The 23,104-nt window shown below is 37.7% G+C and overlaps 1 protein-coding gene across 8 annotated transcripts in view; it reads right to left on the bottom strand.

The window, feature by feature from the left end:
* Window positions 1–251: 251 nt before the first annotated feature.
* SCML2 (Scm polycomb group protein like 2) overlaps window positions 252–23,104 on the bottom strand; it is a 74,017-nt gene continuing 51,164 nt past the window's right edge. For 3 of the 8 annotated variants that reach the window (XM_062183901.1, XM_062183902.1, XM_062183904.1), the window contains 8 exons: window positions 20,744–20,961; window positions 14,733–14,856; window positions 11,007–11,210; window positions 10,144–10,329; window positions 8,655–8,768; window positions 6,651–6,905; window positions 3,002–3,147; window positions 252–1,973 (listed from right to left, as the gene is read on the bottom strand). In XM_062183901.1, the coding sequence (XP_062039885.1) occupies window positions 1,833–1,973; window positions 3,002–3,147; window positions 6,651–6,905; window positions 8,655–8,768; window positions 10,144–10,329; window positions 11,007–11,210; window positions 14,733–14,856; window positions 20,744–20,961 (1,388 nt within the window). In that variant the 3' untranslated portion in view covers window positions 252–1,832. Of the gene's footprint in view, window positions 1,974–3,001; window positions 3,148–4,942; window positions 6,025–6,650; window positions 6,906–8,654; window positions 8,769–10,143; window positions 10,330–11,006; window positions 11,211–14,732; window positions 14,857–20,743; window positions 20,962–23,104 lie in introns of those variants that run through there. The other 5 variants (XM_062183903.1, XM_062183907.1, XM_062183905.1 and 2 more) reach the window with 5 other exon arrangements.

Here is a 23,104-nt window from a genome sequence, read left to right as displayed (position 1 = left end):
CCCCTGGATTTATCTGCTGACGGGCCTCCGGGGGTCTCCTTTAAGGTCCCTAGAAGAGATCAGCCCTTGACTAGAGGGATCTATTTACCAGGAGAATTAGGGCAAGTTTTAGAACATCCATATCTGGACATAAAAAGCCACAAACTTACCAGGGTGGCTCTTTCTTCAAGTCTAACAAATTCACACATTAATGTGATGCAGTTAACATAAACAAAAGAAAATTGGAGGCTTTCACAGTAACTGTTGTGGTTATTTAACTTTATTATATTTTAAAATCTGAAAACTGTAAAACATAGTATTTATACAAACACCTGAGGACTGTTCAATTGGGCACAGCATCTTCATACAAAAGAGTTTGAAAGAAGACCAAGTTTAAGTAAGAATCTAGTTGTATAACATAGAAGGAATAACAGGTGAAATGATCCTTTAAATAGTTGCACTTAGGTCTAACATATATTTGGTTTTCTAAAAAGAAAATGCACATTCTTGCCCCTGGTGAAAGTATTATTGGCATTTACGACAAATGGCTAATACTTTTATAACTGGTTCTTGTAGCTTATAAACATAACACCAACGTTATGCAAAGTAATAACAATAAACATATAGCACCATTTCCCCTTGAAAGTTCTAAATTAAAAAATAAAGCCAAGACAGTAAGTCAGAACTAATGTTATCTTCCAAAATGTAGCAGAATAAATGGCTCAGAACTAAGCAGATGAAACAGAAACATTGCATAGGACAGAGAACTTCCCTGTATGGAAACCAATCTACAGATTGTTTCTTATCCCCTGAAGAGTAAGTTGAGAGGTACTGGTGATCGCAAACAATGCACATATTTTTTACGGAATAAAAACATCTAACTATTTACATAGTTCATCATCACCTCTGTGGCAGTGCAAAGTGCCATATTAAGCTCAAAAAGAAAAGATTTACTTACGTGTATTCCTACAAGTATAGAATAATATATAAATATTGTAAAGTATCTGTATGAGGAATAAACACATACAATAAAATATATATCTTTTATAAATTTGGACACAGGTATCTTCACATAGAAATGTGAAAAATGAATGCTTTGTTAGATGTCCTAGCATAGCAAAAATATGGAAAGTTTTAAAATAATAACTATTTTATTGAAAAGAATGTAATCATACTCCATCCAAACCACCTCTGTAGTATAAATACCTCCTACATAAAATGATCATTCTGCCTATGGTATAATTTTAAAAATGGATCAAAACCTGGTAAGAACACTATGGAAGTTTATAAGCTTACTTTTTTCCTTTATATATGAACAAATATAACATACAGAGAAATGATAACAGAAAGGGAAATAATTTATATGGCTATTCCCTTTCTAGAAACTGGTAGAACATGAACAGAATACTGCAGAATCAGGTAGATAAAACATCTGAGAAAGAGATGATATCTGCAGGTACACCTTTAAATTTTCTTCTAAGGAAAAATTCTCACGGATTTTAATTACAGAAGTTGCCAATCCCTGATATTTTCCCCTTTGGGATTTAGCTGTTTTGGTTCTAGACATATTTATCAAAATCAAAAGTTTTTCCCTGTTTACTGCATGAAGTATACTTGTACAATGAAAATAATAAAAAGGCAAAATACAAACTGCCAATTTGAATATGTTAATCCTAACATGTTAAATGGCTCTTAAAGCAGTAAGAAGTCCATCTTAAACTGGACTATTAACCTAGTTCTGTAATTCTGATAAAACACTTTTATAGGAAACTTCTATGAAACAAAAGCTAAGAGAAGAAAAACTTTTTGAAATTAAAACATCAGCACTCCTGAGAATGATCTCAACTGTGAACTTAAGCATTGTTTCCACTGTATCTCCCTTCTCTCAGTTTTTCGATGTAGTAACACAGCTTTAACGCCGGCCCCAGCTTCAGCCCCATGTACTTCATCATCACTTCACTCTTGAGGAGCAGCAGAGCCTTCCCATCAATTTCCTGCAGAGAAGTTTCCAAAGATTAATAATGCCTTCCTATTTTGTTATGCTTCTTCATAAAATAATGTATAAGAGAATTACATCCTAGATACATATTTTCTGAATATGAATTTCATGAAACCTATTAAAAATATAATTTGTACAGTGGGATATCATTTCATAATTTGTAAATTTACTTCACATTTTAAGAAAAAGGAGATGTGATATATTTGAAAAAATTCCCTAAGCATCAAACAAGCTGGCTTTAAATACTGTGTTAAATAAAATATATATCTATGGCAAAAGGCCAAAAACTATGAATGGTAGAAATGAATTTCAGAAGGTCATTAACTTTCTGCAAAGAGCTAGGAATACATCAACATCATTACAAACTGTAAATGTGCTATCCAGTGTTTTCTTCATGTTGAAAACTAATTAGCTAATTGTCTAAAGCTAGTTAGATGCTAAAACTTACTGTTGATTTTCTTACAATATTGAAAAAGATCCATCAGACAGATCACTAATTTGATTCACTGCAAAACACTATGAAAATACTACTTAATAGTCACAAGGCATCCTCCCCTAAAATTCCTTATTTCCTTAATTAACCAATTTATGTTGTAGAAGCACTATTATTTGGTATTCACTCAGTTCCTGTTAGAAAGCTGCACTGAATTTTGTACAGCTGCTGGAATTTACTGGGCATGACAGCAAGAAGGCCACCCTGTAACAGCTTGTGGTCACCCCCTCTACTCGTGGTCTTGGGACTGAGCAGGGGAACAGGGAGGATCTCTGCCTCTGTCATCACAAAGGAGTGGCACACCTGGGAGTGGCAAGGCTGACTTGTCAGCACGTGAGAGACTGAGGCCGTTTACCATTGACCCATCATGTAAGGATCCACTCTCGGGCAAAATAACCTTTCTCATGTATGGAAAGATCCCTTATTAGGGTTCCTCCACCATCCACACTACTCACTACCCAGATGAAGGGCCTGCACAGACATCACTCAAAGGTATTATGGCAGGAAAGGGGGATGAAAAGATACATTACATGTTGCCTGAAGAGGTCAATGATGGGGCCTGATATCTGAGGATCTGTATTTTTCATAAACTGTATCACTTCATCCACAGACCAGGTTGAAGGGTCCTTAAAGAAGCCTTGTTTCAGGACAACGGGGTCAGGAACAGCTATATAACCTGGAGCGTCAATGGGGGGAAAAAAGACAAATCATACTTGATCTGATTGTTACCATGAAAAAAGAGATGCAAAGTAGGAAGGAACAGTCTCACTCTTGGAACATTTTCTTAAGTACACAAGCAAGTACTCAGGATTCTAACTGTAACGTAAAGTACACATCTATATAAAAATGATATGAGGATAACTATACAAGCATGTCATCTTACCTCCCCCCTAAAACAAAAGCAGCTTCAAGATTATGAAACAGAATGAGAAATCCAAGACGTTTTTGGTCACAAATAAACACAGCAAAAAGATCTGTTATTTGAGTTAAATTAGGTTGATCAAACCTAACTTATTACTCTAAGTATTTCAATGACTCTCTCCCAATCTCTCTCATTCTTGATCTATCTAGATATGGTTTATTTTACTAGCAATGGAAATTCTCCAAATTTATGGCTTTCTAATTGCTCAAATCTGTTCTCTTTAACAATTAATTTCCATAATCCCATTATCTTTGAGAACCAAAAATTCTTTTGCTAAATCTTTCCCATGTATTCAATATAGATAGTTTTTGCATCACCTTTACTTTCTAGATTATCATTTTTCGTGGTTTAAAAGCTTATCTGAATTTTGGAGAAGTTTTTTTTTTTTTTAAGAATTTTTTATTTGAGAGGTAGAGTCACACAGAGAGAGGGTAGACAGAGAGAGAGGTCTTCCATCTGCTGGTTCACTCGCTAAATGCTGCAATGGCCAGGGCTGGGCCAGGCTGAAGCCAGGAGCTTCCTCTGGGTCACCCAGGTGGGTGCAGAGGCCCAAGAACTTGGGCTATCCGCTGCTGCTTTCCCAGGTGCATTAGCAGGGAGCTGGACTGGAAGTAGAGCAACCAGGAATTGAACTGGTACCCACATGGGATCCTGGCACTGCAGGCCACGGCTTTAATCCACTGAGCTATAGCATTGGCCCCAAAGAAAAGATTTTCTGATGATCTAGGTCAAAAGTGCCTTTAAACTTTTATTTAATTCCTGTTTCATGTTTAATTTTATAATAATTGAAGTTTGGTTGAAGGCTTATGTTTAAAAAAGAAACAGACATAAAATGATTTCAGGGCCCATACCTCAACATGTTTTGGCTATGCTGTTAATTAAGTTGTGCTTAATTGTTTTTTGTGTTCTCGTAAGTATCCATTTACTGGACCAGATAACTGGAGTCCCTCAAGTCAGTGTGTGGTAACTGAAGGGAGTTTTATAATTCTCCAGGAAGATTTGTTTCTCTAGCCAAGGATTATCAATAAAAATTTCATGGGTTCTGTGTGTCAATTACGCAAAGGCACGCCAATTTATCTCCTATCATCTGGACTATGCACATTTTAGGAACAGCTTATGTATTTACCCAAGGAAAGGGCAAAAACAAACAACCACATACACACATTTAAAAAAAAAAAGAAGATAAAACAATTCACAATAATTAATCTTTTGTGTATAACTCTAATTTTTCTTTCCAACATCACAACTTAGATGTAAAATAATAATAACAGTTTTACTGAAACACATCCTCCCTCCAAATGTCAGAAGAAAAAAATGTCAGGGAAAAGAAATTTTGCTTAGCTGAATGAACCCAGGTAAAAACAATGATGGTGTAGGCCATCCTGTGGCTAAGGCATCCTGATAATAGACAGAAAAGCCATCTCCTTTTAATTCAACAATACAATTTAACATTAAAAAGTTGTTAGTAAGGCTAATCGAAAAACTATTATATTCAAAAATAAAACTGTAAGATTTTCTATTATGGAAAAATAATTTCATCAGGCCATTATCTTCAAAACAATCAGAGAAGGTGATAAACATTATATTACTGTTACTTGAATCATATGAAACAAACTAATATAAAAATAATTAAAGTCCAGTCATGCTTTTCTCCTAAAGGCTCTGTCTTAACATATACTGGGATATCAATAAGTAATTCTGAAATAAATATAATGAAAGTGATTTTACTTCCCCCAACATTATTGCGTTTATTTCCCACAAAAAAGGTCAATAAATTTTTTTCATTCAAATAATGGGACAGGGCAAGAAAGGAGGTTGTGTTAAGTATCACTGGCTGATAGGGGTGAACTCAGCTTTAAGTAACAGTTCTAACACCCTAAAGAAAGTAATAGTAATGATACGTCTTCAGAGTTTTAAAGGGAAATTCTTACCTATTCTCTAGGTGCAGGCAGCATAGCAGGTAAAAGTGTGGCCCTGGAGCCAGAGTGTCTAGGTTCAAGAATTGGCCCAGTCAATTCCTACTGAGGGACCTTAGCCAAGTGATTTCTGAGATTTCTTACCTGAAAATGTTTGCCAGGATCTACATCTCAAGAAATTGTTTTAATGATATAATGTATGAGGCCACACAAAATATTATGTACGTAGTAGTAGAGAACGTCACTTATGAAGATGATGATGATTTCTATTATCATTAAGTAGATTACTGATAAGTAACATTACTACTATTGATCTTTCCACTGTCGGGAAGACCAAAAGGTAGCCTTCTGAAGCCCAAATACAAGCTACATGGCATGGTAGTGTTAAGAATACATGTGTGGAAGTGAGATATTCAGCATAAGAACCTTTTACTATGAAGACCTGTCTTCAAAAATTCAAACTTGGTGAAAAATACTTAAAAATTCAGGGTATACTACCCCTTATGGAATAAACATCTATCTTTAGATTTGGCAAAGAGTATCACTTTAAAAGCAGAGAGACACCCTCCACTGGGCATAGGGAAGGAGGGTGACCACATTAAATGTGTTGCAGATGTGTGCAGTGTGGTTGCCCACAGATAACATCGAGGACGAAAGGCAATGGGGTCACTTGATTCTTACTACCTTCACTCTTCATCCTTGCCGCGAGGCTTACCTAGAGGAAAAGCACAAAACACTTATTTCCATCCTCATTCTCTTACATTCTTAATCCTTAAAAGGGTTTGTGGGCAGTAGCCACTTCTGCACATGGAAGGCTGTTCTGGCTCTTTCCAAGTGGCAACAAGATGCTGCCCTGTTTACATATGCCAGGTCTTTCCGGTGGGACTGAGGGAATGGCAGAGGACATGGAGAATAAGGAGATGGTGTGGCTGCAGAGCCCTAATATGGGAGTCAAACACAGGCTGGGGCCAGAGAGATAAAGCAGAATACATCAGAAAGAAGGAGAGGAATGCTTCTTTCTAGGTCTCAGAGTCATGGGAGGTTTTTGAGTTCTGGCAGTACCCAAGGAAATGACAAATTACACCTTCTCAAGAGCCACTGATCCGAGACGTCTCTATCAGAGACAGGGTTAGTGATCTAGGTCCTCAGAGACAGCTCTGTGAAGCCATGAGGACTGGAGCACCCATGATGGTTTGGCCCGACAGTGATGTAAAGGGGAAGACTCAACGTGCCCCACTTTGGCACTATCTCCAAAGTGATACATTCGGAGGGGCTGTTGGGCTTAGAGACCTCAAGGAGAAAGACAACAAATTGGTTGAGAATCACTGTTTTCTAATATACCTTCACCTTTCCTCTGAATGTGGAATTTAGTTTCCTGGGAATTGTTTTTGGCAGATGATTTGTTCTCAAATGGTTGTGAACTTGAGATGTCTGGCACATTTCCAGACAACGTCTGGGAGACTGAAGTATTAGTATGCATAGAATTTCCACAGGCAGAATTCAAAGAATTTCCTGAATTTAGTGAGGTGTCCATTGAATCTTCAGGAAGCTCTTTCTCTCTGGACATGTCATTTCCCTTAGGAGACAATGACTCTTCTACAGGGAAAAAGACAAAGACGGTGATCTTCAATGGACTTACAGCTCAAGTAGTATTTAAATGTCAAAAAAATCTCAGCCCCAACAGTTCACCTAATTCATGCCACATGGAACCACAAACATCTTAACATAAAATATATGGCCATTCTCTCCTTGGCATTTATAGTAACGGACACTGTTCTAAAATCCAAATTGATCCTATGATATCACCTATATGAAAGCACTTCAAGAAGTTCATGGAAAATGAAATGAAAAGATTAGTGGGGCCGGCACTGTGGCATAGTAGGATAAGCCTCCACCTGCAGTGCCGGCACCCTACGTGGGTGGGTGCCAGTTCAAGTCCTGGCTGCTCCTCTTCTAATCCAGCTCCCTAGTGATGGTCTGGGAAAGCAGTGAAAGATGGCACAAGTGCTTAGGCCCCTGCACCCTTGTGGGAGACCCAGAAGTTGTTCCTGGCTCCTGGCTTCAGATCAGCCCAGATCCTGCCATTGTGGCCATTTAGGGAATGAACCAGCGGATGGAAGACCTCTCTCTGTGTCTCTCCCTCTCTCTGTCTGTAACTATATACATAAATCTTTTTTTAAAAAGATAAGCAGTATATTGAAGCTGGTATTTGGCCTAGTTAAGACGCCTTTTGGGACACCAGCTTTTCATACTGAAGTGCCTGGGTTCAAGTGCCAGCCCTACTCCCGATTATAGCTTCCTAGTAATGCAGACCCTGAGAGACAGCAGTGATGGCTCAAAGTAGTTGGGTCCTTGCCACCCACATGGGAGACCTGGATTGCGTTCCTGGCTCCCAGTCCTGGCCATTGTGGGTATTTTGTGGAGTGAATCAGCAAATGGGAGTTCTCAGTCTTTCTCTCTCTCAAAAAAAGAGATGTTTATCTGGTACCAAAATTCTTTTTTCTTTTAAAGATTTATTTATTTATTTGAAAGGCAGAAAGAGAGAGAGAGAGAGAGAGAGAGAGAGAGAGAAAAATGAATATCTTCCATCTGCTGGTTCACTCCCCAAATAGCTGCAATGGGCAGGGCTGGGCCAGGTCACCCAGGCCAAATCCATGAGCCAGGGGCATCATCTGGGTCTCCCACGTGGGTACAGGAGCCCCAGTACTTTGGCCAATCTTCTGCTGCTTTCCCATGTGCATTAGCAGGGAGCTGGATCAGAAGTACAGCAGCTGGGACTTGAACCAGCACCCATATGGGATGCTGGCACTACAGGTGGAAGCTTAACCTTCTACACCATAGTGCCACGCCCCACCCCCCCAATTTTTTTAATCCATGGATATGAGTATTTTTCATGGTAAATTAGTATCTCTTGCCAGTTTTTGTCATCAAAGCTGTGAAAACCTCACTGAAAGCATTTGTTTTTTAGAAATGTAATTCTCCACAGCTATCTGTTATAATATGATCAGACAGTGGGTTTCTAACATTTGCTTGCTACTTGGGCAGTTAACACTTTTCAGTGGAGAAAGGTATTAGTAGCTTTTTCACATTCTACTTTCTACCAGTTCTTGGCAATATAAAGCTGAATGAAAAAGGTTATTATAATTTTTTATGTCTAAGTAGAATGTGCATTTCTGAAGGAAATGAAGGGCTCACAAAGCTGCTAAAGTAGTAGCCTTAACTGCCAAATGTATTTGGGCAAATGTGCCTGCCTACCTTCAAGAATACCAACCACCCTAAGAGCATACCTAAGTGGTGACAGAGGAACTTTGCTTCTCAATCCTGGGACATGTAAATGCTGTTTACCTTTAGAGGCAGGTATCTTTGTTTTGGGGCGCTTAGGAGAGACAGGAACAACATAAGGTATAGGTTGCTGAGGAGATCGTCTGATGTTTTTCTTGCCTGTTATATCTTCTTGTACTGTTTTCAAAAAATAGTCTGTTATAATTAATTGATACACTCATACATTTTTCTACCCTCACTATCAACTATTCTATTTATAAATCGTTTGCCTATTAGAATTTTATCTACATTTTTTATTGCTTATGAACACTGTGTGTTTATTTCAACCTATTAAACATTTCCACTGAAGTCATATTCAAGAGTTAAAAAAGCATTCTCAGGAGTGTGTCAAGGCTCCAATTATTGTGGGCTCATCAGATCTCTCTAAATACTCCAGAAAGCAATGAGACAACCAATTATAATGTATCTAAAAAGGCCTAGGAAAACTGTTCACATAACAAGAGGAGATAACAGTTGAGAAGTTAAGGAGATGATATGTCACAATGGACACTCCATTTTGTAGGTTAACAACCCTGTCCTAGGCTATCTTTATGACAATTTTACTGCTTTCTAATCATTCAATTAAATGTACTTCTAGCTAATGGATCAGTCTTTAAAGTATGATTCTGAAAGTAAAGATATTCTATATTATCAATTACAGGTTGAATCTCTCTTATCCAAAATGCTTAGGACCAGCAGTGTTTCAGATTTGGGAGGTTTTTTGTTTTTTTTGTTTTGTTTTTTGTTTTTGATTCTACAACATTTGCACAGACATCACTGATTGAGGATCCCTTATCCAGAGATCTAAAAATGCTCCAGAATCCAAAATGTTTTGAGTACTGATATAATCCTCAGTTTTAGATTAAAAAAATTATTTTTGTTTGAAAGAGTTACAGAGAGAGAACACACACATGCACACACACACACGCACGGGGAAAGGGGGGGGGGGGAGAGGGAGAGGGAGAGGGAGAGGGAGAGGGAGAGGGAGAGAGTTCTAGTCCCGCCTGCTCCTCTTCTGATCCAGTTCTCTGCTATGGCCTGGGAAGGTGGTGGAAGATGGCCCAAGTGTTTGGGCCCCTGCACCCACATGGGAGACCCAGAAGAAACTCCTGGCTCCTGGCTTCGGATCGGCTCAGCTCCAGCCATTGCGGCCATTTGGGGAGTGAACCAGTGATGGAAGACTTCTCTCTCTCTGTAACTCTTTCAAATGGAAAAAAAAAAAAAAAAAAAAAAAAAAAGAAGCCATACACAAAATGCTACACATTTTATGATTCTATTAATACGAAGTGTCCAGAATAGGCAAGTTCACAGTGACCAAAAACAGATGAATAGCTTCTAGAGGCTAGAGGGAGGTGAGACTGAGGAATTACTGTCAATGAAGATGCAGTTTATCTCTGGGGGGATGAAAATGCTCTGGAATTTGAACAATTCTGAATTATATAAGATTCTCAAGTTAAATATAAAACATGATATAAAACAGAAGTGCAGTATAAACATTTATATTTTCTCCCACCTGATGTATTTTGATCTTTTTCTGCAGGGCTATTAGTATTATTACCCTTGTAAGAGCTGAAAGGCTGGCTACTCAAAAGGTTATCACACTCCATGCTGTGGCATAAAGTCTCAAGAAAGCGAAGAGCAAATGATGCACTGTTCACTGGAGGGAGCTGGATGGAATGAGTTTCCCCATCAAAGGAGGCTATATTAGGGGAAAAAAGATAGATGTTGGAGCCATCTCATAGAGGGATGAGAAATATAATGCTAACAAAAATCCCCATCAATTTAGGAAATGTATTATAAGTCCTACTTATGGTTTCTGTAATTCATAAACTAATATTCTTAATTGTGATAATCCCTTTTTCAAACACAATAGCTTAAAAAAAGTTAAAAAAAAAAAAGCCAGTATCATTTAGAAATAGTCATGAAGTAAACAATAGCAACAGAAAACCTACTGATTTTTAACAATACTTCCTGGTACTCACAAAATCATGGAAGCCATCAAATTTATCTCATCTTTTAATGACTTAAGTCACATTTTTATTTAGCGCTTCCTATAGGATCAGTCTCTTTTCTACAAAACTTAAAATACATTATCAATCTATAATGAGCTTAACACAGTATGTAAAAGGAAAAATCTGTACCTTTTAGCTAGTAATATTCTGACATCATTTCTCTATTTTGAAAATAAATTTTCTGAACCAGGATTAAAACTCCATAAATATATAACTATTGCGCTATATCAATATAATAATATTACAATACCATAATTAGTATAATAAATACTATAAATAATTCATGCAGTATAAAAATCCCAACCTTCTCTAAACTTAAAATCAAATCTGAAAAGAAGCTGAATAAAGGATTAGATGAGCATACCAGTTATCACTTCTCCTCCACGATTATCTGGCTTCAGGAATCCAAAAACAGTCTTAGATTGAATGGCACAATCCACACAGGCCTGCACAGTTCGCCGCAGCACCACATTCACGGGGCCTGGACCAAAGTGGTCAGGCAGCTGCTGGATTTTCTTGGGATCCAGGTGAGGGCCAAAGTTTCCATGTTTGTTTATATAGACACAGACTTCAGGAAAAATGTGTATAGATATAGATATTTATAAATATATTTATAGATATAGATATTTATAAACATTTATAGATATTTATAAATGAGACTGATAAAAGGAATTTTGGGAAACCACTACAAAATTACTACATCCCATTAGCCACTTCACTCAAAGAGAATCAAAATATAATTACTATCAATGATCACTTCTGCTATTTAAAAAATTGGTAAGTAAATTTTCACATTTGTGAAACTAAACATATAAAGAAATAATTAAGGTGTTGGCGTTGTGGCATAGCTGGTAAAGCCACTGCCTGCAATGCCGGCATCCCATATGGGTGCCAGTTCGTGTCCCAGCTGCTCTACTTCTGACCCAGCTGCCTGCTAATGGCCTGGGAAAAGCAGTGGAAGACTGTCCAAGTGTTTGGGCCCCTGTCACCCACGTGGGAGACCTGGATGAAGCTCCGGACTTTGGCCTGGCCCAGCACTGGCCATGGTTGCCATCTGGGGAGTAAACCAGAGGATGGAAGATTGTTCTTTGTATCTCCCTCTCTCTCTGTAACTCTTTCAAAATAAATAAATAAATCTTTTAAAAAATAATTTACTTCAATTTATTTATTTCAATCTGATTATAAATAAAAACTACAGAAGTTTTAGGAACATTACAAAAACAATTCTTCATATACTCCCATATTATATAAAGTGGCACAAAGATAGGTGAATATTTTCACCTTTTACTTATACACACAGTATAATAATTTCCTTTCAAAACTGATCATCTTGGTACATTTGGATTTGGACTGAATTTCTTTTAAATCACCAATAGTGTACCTTAACTGTTAAAGAAAACAAATAACTCAAGGATATATGTCACAGTAAGTTCTTATGACATAAATTTATTTAATTCATTTTAAGAAAATAGAAATGTTCCCTGGACTCAACACAAGTGAAGCTAAACAAGGTGTTTTTTCTTCTTTGTGTTACAGAGTTTGAATATCTCTTTATCCAAAATTCCTGGAATCAGAAGTGTTTTGAATTTTAGAATATTCGTACATACATAATGATATATTCTTGGTGATGGGACCAAATTCTAAACACAAATTTATCTATGTTTTATATATACCTTACACACAAAGTCTGAAGGTAATTTTTTACCGTTTTAGTGTGCTTGTGTTTGAAAGCAACCCACCATATAAGGTCAGGTGTGGAATTTTCCACTTGTAGCATCAGATTGATGCTCAAAAAGTTTTTGATTTTGAAGCATTTCAGATTTTCAGATTTGGGATGCTCAACCTGTATTCATTCATTTACCTAGTCTCTCCTATTAAGAGATTAACAATCAGAACTGTAAAAAGGAGAACAAACTGTAAAAATCATCTTTCATTTTTAAAAAAGTTTAATTTTTAGTCAAGAAAGAAAAATTATGGGAGGGGGAGTCCAGAGAATAGAAAGGTGTAAGAGAGATAACTAAGGCTCTAGGATAAAAAGCAATAAAACATGCTTTTTAAAACAGAAAGAGTAAGGAAATATGCATGAGATGATAAATAAAAGGCATTGATTTGTCTAGGTTTGTGCTGTTTCAAACTTTTCATAGCAGAGAACAATGTAAAGCTACTATGCCAGATGGAAGATGTGTGTGTGTGTGTGTGTGTCCCTCTCTCTGCCTTTCAAATAAACAAATATATCTTGAAAAAAAAAAGCCATCGTGCCCCTTGATTGGCAGGGACTTGTCAAAAAAAGTTTTCTTTTTCTTTTAAAATACATTTATTTATGTATTCAAAAGGCAGACTGGCAGAGTAAGACAGAGAGACAGAGACAGCGAAAAATCTTCCACAATATCTAGGGCTGGGCCAGGAGCCAGAACTCCATCCTGGTCTCCAACATGGGTGGCAGGGGCCCAAGTACTTGGGCCATCATCCGCTGCCTTCCTAGGCTCATTAGCAGGAAGTTGGTTGGTAAGCAGAATAGCTGTGTCAACCCCCCACTCCTATATGAATGTCAGTGTCACAAATCTCAGCTTAATCTGCTGTACCACAATGCCTGCCCAAAGAAAAAGTACTTTAAAAACAGGTTTAAAGAGGGCAGGCATTCTGTTGCAATGGGTAAAGCTGCCGCCTGCAATGCTGGCATCCAATATGAGCATCGGTTTGTGTCCTGGCTACTCTACTTCCAAACCAGACACCTGCTAATGGCCTGAGAAAAACAGTGGAAGATGGCCTAAGTGTTTGGACACCTGCCATCCATGTAGGAGACCCACATGAAGTTCCTAGATCCTGGCTTCAGTTTGACCCAATCCTGGCGACCACCTGGGGAGCATACCAGCAAGATGGAAGATCTCTCTGTGTTTCTCCCTCTTTCTCTCTAACTCTTTCATTTAATAAATCAATCCTCTTAAAAATAAAAGAAAAAAAAGGTTTGAAGTAGCTTTGAAGATACATACAGTGGTCAGCCCGGCATCCCATATTGCAGTATTGGTTTGTGTCCTGGCTACTCCAATTCCCATCCAGCTTCCTGCTAATGATCCTGGGAAGTCAGTGGAAGATGGCCCAAGTACTTGAGCCCCTGCCACTCGTGTTGGGGACGGGATTGGAGTTCCTGGCTCCAGGTTCTGGAGTGGCCCAAACCTGGCTGTTGTAGCTATCTGGGGAGAGAACCAGCAGATGGAAGATCTCTCCCTGCCTCTCCCTCTTTCTGTCACTCTGCTTTGCAAATAAATAAATATTTTCAAAAAATACATACACTACAAAAAGACAAATTTTGAAATGAGATAAAGGGAAAACAATTAATTTGTCAATGACATAAAATTTTTAAATCTCACTTAAATGGATAAAATACTTTAGGATAATGAATTTTCTTTTTTTTAAAAAAGGATTTATTTATTTATTTGAAAGGCAGAGTTATAGAGAGACAGAGAGAGGTCTTCTTCCACCTTTCCACCTGCTGGTTCACTCCCCAAACGGCCACAATGGCCACAGCTGAGCCAATCTGAAGCCAGGTGCCTAGAGCTTCTTCCAGGTCTCCCATGAGGTGCAAGGGCCATCTTCTGCTGCTTTCCCAGACCATAGCAGAGAGCTGGATTGGAAGTGGAGCAGCCAGGACTAGAACTGGCACCCATATGGGATGCTGGCATTGCAGGCGATGGTTTTACCCGTTATATAAGCCACAGTGCCAGCCCCAGAATACTGAATTTTCAAGTGTCTCATGAGACCATACCTATAAGGGGTCTTCAAAAAGCTCATGGAAAATGCATATTATCAAAAAATTATGCATAAATTTAAAACTTTTTACATTAAAATAAATTATCTTTTTTTCTATTTTTCTATGAACTTTTTGAAGTATCCTCATATTTATGCAGAATGTTTTTCCCTAACATCAAACTGATCAATTAGCATTACAAAATACCTTAAAATATGAAAAATACTAAAAGAAATGCTTACTATTATCATCTTTTCCCCTCTTAACTCTAGGACATCAAAGAACTGAAAACAATACAGAATAAAAGACCGGCAATTTTATGCTCTTTTAAAAATACTGATTTACCTGTAGACATCACTATTTTAGACATTCTAGGAGCAGCATCCCTATCACATGAATTGGCACTCTCTCTGATCAGCGTATTTAAAGAAGTTGAAGATGTAGAACACAACACAGGAATGATTTTTTCCTGAAAGAAAAAAAAAAGAAAGAAAACACAAGTTTAAACTACTTTTTAAAAACTTCCTAGCAAGAAATCCAAAAAAGTATAGGTATTGTTGGTTCACAAGATTTTGTTATCAGAAGTCCTCAATGTTGGAATCCTTGTGTGTGTCACAACCTGCAGAACTTCCTAAACTGAGTTCCTCAGAGGCTATAGGCTATCCAAGTCAGGGAAGCAGAAATCGAGAGGCTGAGATTCCTTCCTCTACTACCTGCTCCAACCATGCACACCTTAGCCACATTATTTCACCAGGTAAAACTGTTTTAATTTTTGAGGCTTCATGTAAGATAATTTTTTTCACACTACTAAAGAAAAGTCTGTAAATCTTTAACCCAGATCAACACATTCAGTAGGGGAAAAAAAAAAACCATAAAAGAACAAAACTCAACAAGGCAAAGGACTTTTGACAGCAGTTGTTCATGTAGTCTTCCCTGTGTCTAGCCTGCACTTCTCCACACGAAATATAATAACTTTACAAAATTACAAAGTGGTTTGCTAAAGTTCATACTTCAATGTTGACAGAATTTATCTATAAATTAATGATTGTCATTTCAGTTCACAGTATCCTAACAGATGATGTTACTTTTAAGTACTGAATTATAATTATTATGTTGATAATCTTATTATTTCAGTATTTTAAAAATCTGAAATCTGAACCCTTTAACATGAGACATACCAAGATAGTATGGCTTACGTTGACATTGCATATTGAATAAAAGGTACATTGATTTAGAAAATGTGCCTCTACAATTCCAGAATCCTTAAGCTTAGGTGGGAAAAAGTGACAGTTGACAAAAGAATAATTTTTACTCTTGTTCAAAGATTTTCTGAATAACTAAACTACGAGCATGGTAGTACTAAAATATGGATATAGGTAACTGCACGAGAATCTTCATCTTTTCATAAGATGATGAAGCTAAAGAAAATGAACTGAAATGCTGTCTTTGAAACAAAAATATAATTATCAGAAAGATTAGAGTATTGTCCCTTCCCATTCCATACCACTAAAAAAGCAATGTTTTCAAAAAGGTATCTTCAAAATTATTAAATTAGCATTCGAATTGGAATATAAAGGAGCCAAAAGAAATGATGTAGAGTTATCTCATACTTTTAACCATTAAACCAACTAATCACAAAAAGTTTTCAGCAACTGTAAAATATACATGCATGTTAATTTAAAAATGTACTTAAAATAGTATGTTATTTCATTTTAAATTTCACTATTAATTTTTATTTATTTTTCATTTAAAAAATCTCATCTGCTATGATTTGCATTAATCTGCTTGATTTTTTCTGTGTTTATAATTACATATTTGAAATACAACATTTAGTTTTGTTTACTTTTAGTTTATAAATTTTCAATGATTAGATAAAAATATCAGTATCAATATTTTTTAAATCAAAGTGGTGTTTTTTTTCACATTGTAAATATCAGTAGAAACACTATAGATACTGGTATCAGATGGCTAAACTCAAGAAATGTTTAAGGTAATACCTCTGAAATTAAATTCAATCAGCACCAATAAACCTGAGAAGGTTATAGGACTTTATATTTAAAGTACATTTCTTATACATAGGATGTATTTTGGTCTTTTTAAAAAATCATTTCATAATCTTTTAATTGGAAAGTTTAGTTTAATAACTTTGAATGTGATTATTAATACATTTGGGCCTGGTTCTACCATTATTTGTTTTCTATTTATCTCTTCTGTGTTTGTATTCTTCCTTTCTTTTTGAAGTATTTGGATATTCCTTAGAATTCAATTTTAATTTATTTTCTTACTAGTTTTTTAACCTATACTTCTTGGTCCTTTTTTCTTTTTAAAGATTTTATTTATTTATGAGAGGCAGAATTACAGAGAGAGAGAGAAAGAGAGAAAGGTCTTCCATCCGCTGGTTCACTCCCCAAATGGCTATGAGGGCCAGAGCTGGGTTGATCCGAAGCCAGGAGCCAGGAGTTTCTTCCAGTCTCCCACGTGGGTGCAGAGGCCCAAACACTTGGGCCATCCTCCACTGTTTCCCAGGCCATAAGCAGAGAGCTGAGTCAGAAGAGGAATAGTTGGGACACAAACCAGCACCCATATGGGATGCTGGGGCCACAGGCAGAGGCTTAGCCCACTATGCCACAGAGCTGGTCTCAATATATATATATTTTTTGACAGGCAGAGTGGACAGTGAGAGAGAGAGACAGAGAGAAAGGTCTTCCTTTGCCGTTGGTTCACCCTCCAATGGCTGCTGCGGCCGGCGCGCTGCAGCCGGCGCATCACGCTGATCCAAAGCCAGGAGCCACATGCTTCTCCTGGTCTCCCACACGGGTGCAGGGCCCAAGGACTTGGGCCATCCTCCACTGCCTTCCCGGGCCATAGCAGAGAGCTGGCCTGGAAGAGGGGCAACCGGGATAGAATCCGGTGCCCTGACCAGGACTAGAACCCAGAGAGCCGGTGCTACAGGTGGAAGATTAGCCTATTGAGCCACAGCACCAGCCCCAATATTTTTTTTAAATAAGATCAATGTCGGTGAACTCTAAAGGCTTCCATAGCCTTGGCAACTCATGACTAGAGCCTAGGGAGATTACTGACGCCATAAACAAGAGTGTCAAATTGTTAAGTCAACAACAGGAGTCACTGTGTACTTACATCTCATGTGGGATCTGTCCTTAATGTGTTATCTAATGTGAAGTGATGCTATAACTAGTACTGAAACAGTATTTTTACACTTTGTGTTTCTGTGTGGGTGCAAACTGATGAAATCTTTACTAATTATATACAGAATCGATCTTCTGTATATAAAGATAATTGGAAATGAAAAAAAAAACTGGTGTTAAATTGGAAATGGCATAGAAAATTAATTAATTTTTTAAAAATATCATGTAGGATCTCTGTCTTTAATGTGCTGTACACTTATTTAATGCTATAACTAGTATTCTAACAGTATTTTTTCACTTTGTGTTGCTATGTGGGGGCAAACTGTTGAAATCTTTACTTAATATATACTGAACTGATCTTCTGTATATAAAGAGAACTGAAAATGAATCTTGATGTGAATGGAAGAGGGAGCGGGAAAGGGGAGGGTTGCGGGTGGGAGGGAAGTTATGGGAGGGGGGAAGCCATTGTAATCCATAAGCTGTACTTTGGAAATTTATATTCATTAAATAAAAGTTAAAAAAAAATAAAGGAAAATAGAGTTTCGAAAAAAAATATATGTACTGGGGATTACTATGACCATCCTTAACTTTCCACAGTCAACTTAAAATGCTGAAACCTTGCAATGGCAGAGGTCCATAGGCCTCATCTCAGGCCTTTATACAGTAATGGTTTTATGTATTATATCTATGTATAACATAAAATCTTAGAAAAGTATCACTATGTTTCTGAATCTGTATATATAAAATACATGAAATCGGTAGACCTTAAAGAAAATTAAAAAACAAAACTGAAGTCAGTACCCATTCAACATGTTAATGTAAGACAACAGAGTCATGAAAATAAACAAAAAGAAGGAGAGTTACAATCACAATATACAGTAGACACTCCCTCAATATTAGCATATTATCATAAAACTAAAAAATGAGGGGCCAGTGCAGTGGTACAGTAGGTTAATCTTCCGCCTGTGGCGCCGGCATCCCATATGGGCGCTGGTTCTAGTACCAATTGCTCCTCTTCCAATTCAGCTCTCTGCTGTGGCCTGGGAAAGCAGTAGAAGATGGCCCAAGTACTTGGGGCCCCTACACCCATGTAGCAGACCAGGAAGAAGCTCCCGGCTCCTGGCTTTGGATCGGCACAGCTCCGGCCATTGTGGTCGTTTGGGGAGTGAACCAATGGAAGGAAGGCAATTCTCTGTCTCTCTCTCTCTCACTGTCTGTAACTCTACCTCTCAAATAAATAAATAAAATCTTTAAAAGACAACCTAAAAAATGAATATCTGATTTTATACTTTTCTTAAATTTTATTGATGACTAAATCCACACATTTACATTATTGTGTATCCTTTTCCATTTCAAATAATAAAAACATTTGATTAAGTTTTATAAAATAAAAAAATTTTTGACATTTCTACATCAAATACTGCAATGTGAGCTTTGAGCATCATAACCTGCAATTTTTCCATAGCAGATAATAATCAGTGATACATGTTAACAAAAGTTGGGTGATAATGTAATTATCATGATGTGTGTAAGTTGCACAGACACATACAAGTAAGTATGTGTATATATACCTAGAATTGTCAATAAATGAGAATTCCACAGGGCCAGCATTGTGGTGTAGGAGGTGAAGCCGCTGCCTACAGTGCCAGTATCCCATATGGGTGCCGGTTCGAGTCCCAGCTGTTCCACTTCTGATCCAGCTCTCTGCTATGGCCTGGGAAAGCAGCAAAAGATAGCCCAAGTCCTTGGGCCCCTGCACCCACATGGGAGACCTGGAAGAAGCTCCTGGCTCCTGGCTTTGGATAAGCACAGCTCTGGCCACTACAGCCAATTGGGGAGTGAACCAGCGGATAGAAGACACCTCTCTCTCTCTCTCTCTCTCTCTCTGCCTCTCCTTCTCTCTGCGTAACTCTGACTTTCAAATAAATAAATAAATCTTTAATTCCAGGTGCTGATAAAAAGACTATAATTATTGCTACAAATAGTCACATTATTAGAAAAAAATTGAGAGAAATAGAAAAGCTATTTGCATTTACCCAGAATTTTACCAACTTCGAAGCTATTAACTCCTTTTTGGGGCTATGAGTTTCCATCTAGTTTCATTTTCCTTCAGCCTGATAAACTTCCTGCTAGCATTTCTTGTAGTGCTAGTTTGCCAGTGATAGATTATTTAAGTATATTTTTATCTGAAAATATCTTCAATTCATCTTTTTTTTTTTTATTTGACAGATAGACAGATAGAGTTAGACAGTGAGAGAGAGACAGAGAGAAAGGTTTTCCCTCCGTTGGTTCACCCCCCAAAATGGCCGCCACGGTCAGAGCTACGCTGATCTGAAGCCAGGAGCCAGGTGCTTCTTTCTGGTCTCCCATGCGGGTGCAGGGGCCCAAGCACTTGGGCCATCCTCCACTGCCCTCCCGGACCATAGTAGAGAGCTGGACTGGAAGAGAAGCAACCAGGACTAGAACCCGGCACCCACATGGGATGCCAGCGCCACAGGCAGAGGATTAACCAAGTGAGCCACGGCACCAGCCCTAATTCACCTTCTATTTTTAAAAGCTATTATCTATATCTTTTGTTTCATAGCAAAACATAATGGGGGAAATATTCCTTTAGAATAGAAACAAAAATCATGATATACAGAAATAATAAACTAAATGAGTATAAACCTTATATGAAGAAAATTATAAACTCTAAGAAGTCCTTTCTTTTTTGGTTTACTGATGTATACTTGACAAAAATTACATATATTCAGAGTTTGCCTTCATTCTTGAAGAGTATTTATGATGGACATAAAAACTTCAGGTTGACTTTTTTTTTCTTTTCAACATTTTAAAAGATATCATCCTGGGACTGACGTTGTAGTCACTACCTGCGATGCTGGCATCCTGTATGGGTACCAGTTCAAGTCCTGGCTGCTCCATTTTCGATCCAGCTCCCTGCTCATGTGCCTGGGAAAGCAGGGGAAGATGGCCCAAGTGCTTGGGCCCCTGCAACCACATTGGAGATCCAGAAGCAGCTTCTGGCTCCAGGCTTTGGCCTGGCCCAGCCCCGGACATTGCAGCCATTTTGGGAGTGAACCAGAAGTTGGAAGAACTCTGTCTCTCCTCTTTAATGCTGCCTTTCAAATAAATAAATAAATCTTTAAATTAAAAAAAATAATAAGGTACTATAGAGACCTGTAATACATATTAGTGGGAGATACAACTAACCTTTTTTCCTGAGTTTACACCTTTTTTCTTTGGTGTGGGATTTTTAACAGAACTACCCTTCTTGGAAGCTGAAGTATTTCCAGATGATTTAGTTCGACCTGGTTTCTTGACCTGCTGTGTTGGCAATCCTGGAGCAGTGTTCTGAGGAGACTGCATTGAACGCTCAGTTGCTTTGGAAGGGGAAGACTGTGTTTTTGCTGTGTTCTTTACAACAGGAACTAAGAAAAAAACACAACAAAATAAATGACATAATTAAGGTATTATCTTCTTACGACTCAAAAGAAGTTTATCTCTAAAACCATTCCCAAAGGTTATTTGTTGAAAATTACTTAAAATAAAGGCAACATTTAAAATGAAGTTGCAGGTATTTTAGATTTCATATTATCAGGAAATAGCCTAATTATCCAGAAAAATAAAGAGGCTTTTATAGGAGGAACGAGTAACTTTGACTTAGCAAAGTGAAAACTTCTGGCAATTTACCTTTTAGCTGCTTCTCATATTTTTCCTTAGCACAGAAAAGACTGTTTCCTTTAGACAACACTATCAAATTACACCACATATAGGATTCACCTTGCATATCTATATAGAGTTAGAAAAACACAGCAAAGTGTTCCTGCTTTATCTTTCAGGGGTCAAGGACTGCCCTGGTTCCTGATTAATTTTATTGAAGTATAATTGAAAAATAAAAATTATAAGTATCTATATATTTTAATTTTTTGAGAGTCAGAGAAACAGAGAGCAAGCGCAAGAAAGAACTTCTCCATCTATCAGTTCACTCCCCAAATGTCTGAAAAAGCTGAAGCTAGAACTCAATCCAGGTCTTCCAAGTGGATGACAGGAACACAGTTACATAAGTCACCACTATTGTCTTCCAGGGTCTGCAGGAAGCTGGAATCAGGAGCTGGAGCCAGGGATCAAACCCAGGCACTCCGAAATGGGATGTATGTGTTTTAATTGGCATCTTAATTGCTATGCTAAACACCTGCCCCCAAATTATATGTATTTATTTAAGGCTAAAATGCATTATGCTACTATATGAGGATGTTTTTAAAAATTCATGAAAAGATTCAATTAAAAGATAAGGTTTTCTGGGGCCAGCGCTATGCCATAGCAGGTAAAACCACTGCCTGTGATGCCAGCATCCCATATAGGCACTGGGTTCTGGTTCAGTCCCAGCTGCTCCACTTTCAATCCAGCTCCCTGCTAATAGCCTGAGAAAAGCAGCAGAAGATGGCCTGAGTGTTTGGGCCCCTTCTACCCTTATGAGAGACCTGTATGAAGCTCCTGGTTCCTGGTTTCGGCCTGGCCCAGCTCTGGCCACTGCAGCTATCTGGGGATTAAACCAGCAGTTGGAAGATCTTTCTCTCTCCCTCTAACTCTGACTTTCAAATGAATTTTAAAAATCTTAAAAACAAAAACAGGTAAGATTTTCTGGCACAAAAATTTGTGAAATCCAACCACATGAAAAGTCTTCAAAAAGTTCATAGAAAATGAATATCACAATGAAATAATATAAAATCTCACATAGATTTTAATTCCATTTCTAAAGTGCCTGGACTCAAGTCCTAGCTCCACTTCCAGTTCCAGAATCCTGCTAATGCACACCCTGGGAGACAGTGGTGATGGCTCAAGTACTTGGATTCCTCCTCGGTGGACAACCCAGACTGAGTCCCTGGCTCTTGGCTTTGCCCTGGCTCAACCCCAGGTGTTGTGGTCATTTGGGGAGTGAACTGGTAGATAGAAGATCCATCTCTATCTGCCTGTTCCTGTCTCTGTCTCTCTCTACCTTTCAAAAAAATGAAATTAATAGAATTTCAAACCTAAATAAAATTTCATATACTATAATACAGACTCTACATTAATGTTGCCATATAAAAGCCACTATCATGCCCAAGTGATTTGTAACTACTAGTTACCCAGTAGTCCAATCCAGACAATTTAAATATTCTGAATGAAGGTTACCTGCCTGGTTACTTTCATCCATATTCACAGTTAAACAAAAAGATATTTTTAGCATCAATCCCTTAATAACTTAATTATTACCAAAAATAAATTTTACATAATGAAAAGTACTGGTGCCAAATAAAAATTCTTTACAGGAAGAGCTGTATAAATAAAACACTTATAAATATATGCAAAAAAATGACTATTACTTTTATTTCAAGGGTTTCATTTTACACTTTGACATTAATCTACTGCTTTGTTCCTCCCATAGTCAATGGACTATCCGATCTGTGAGAAAGAAAACTGCATCTTTTCTGAAGCTTTTCTTATCTATTTTCTGCTACTTACCAAACCACAGTGGAGGGAGCAGCCAACTATTGGCTGCCAGGACAAACACAAGACCACTTAACCGCTACC

The sequence above is a fragment of the Lepus europaeus genome, chromosome X (assembly GCF_033115175.1).
Source record: "Lepus europaeus isolate LE1 chromosome X, mLepTim1.pri, whole genome shotgun sequence".
Lineage (NCBI taxonomy): Eukaryota > Metazoa > Chordata > Mammalia > Lagomorpha > Leporidae > Lepus > Lepus europaeus.
The sequence above is the reverse complement of the archived record's forward strand: the minus strand, read 5'-3'. Positions and strand labels throughout refer to the sequence as shown.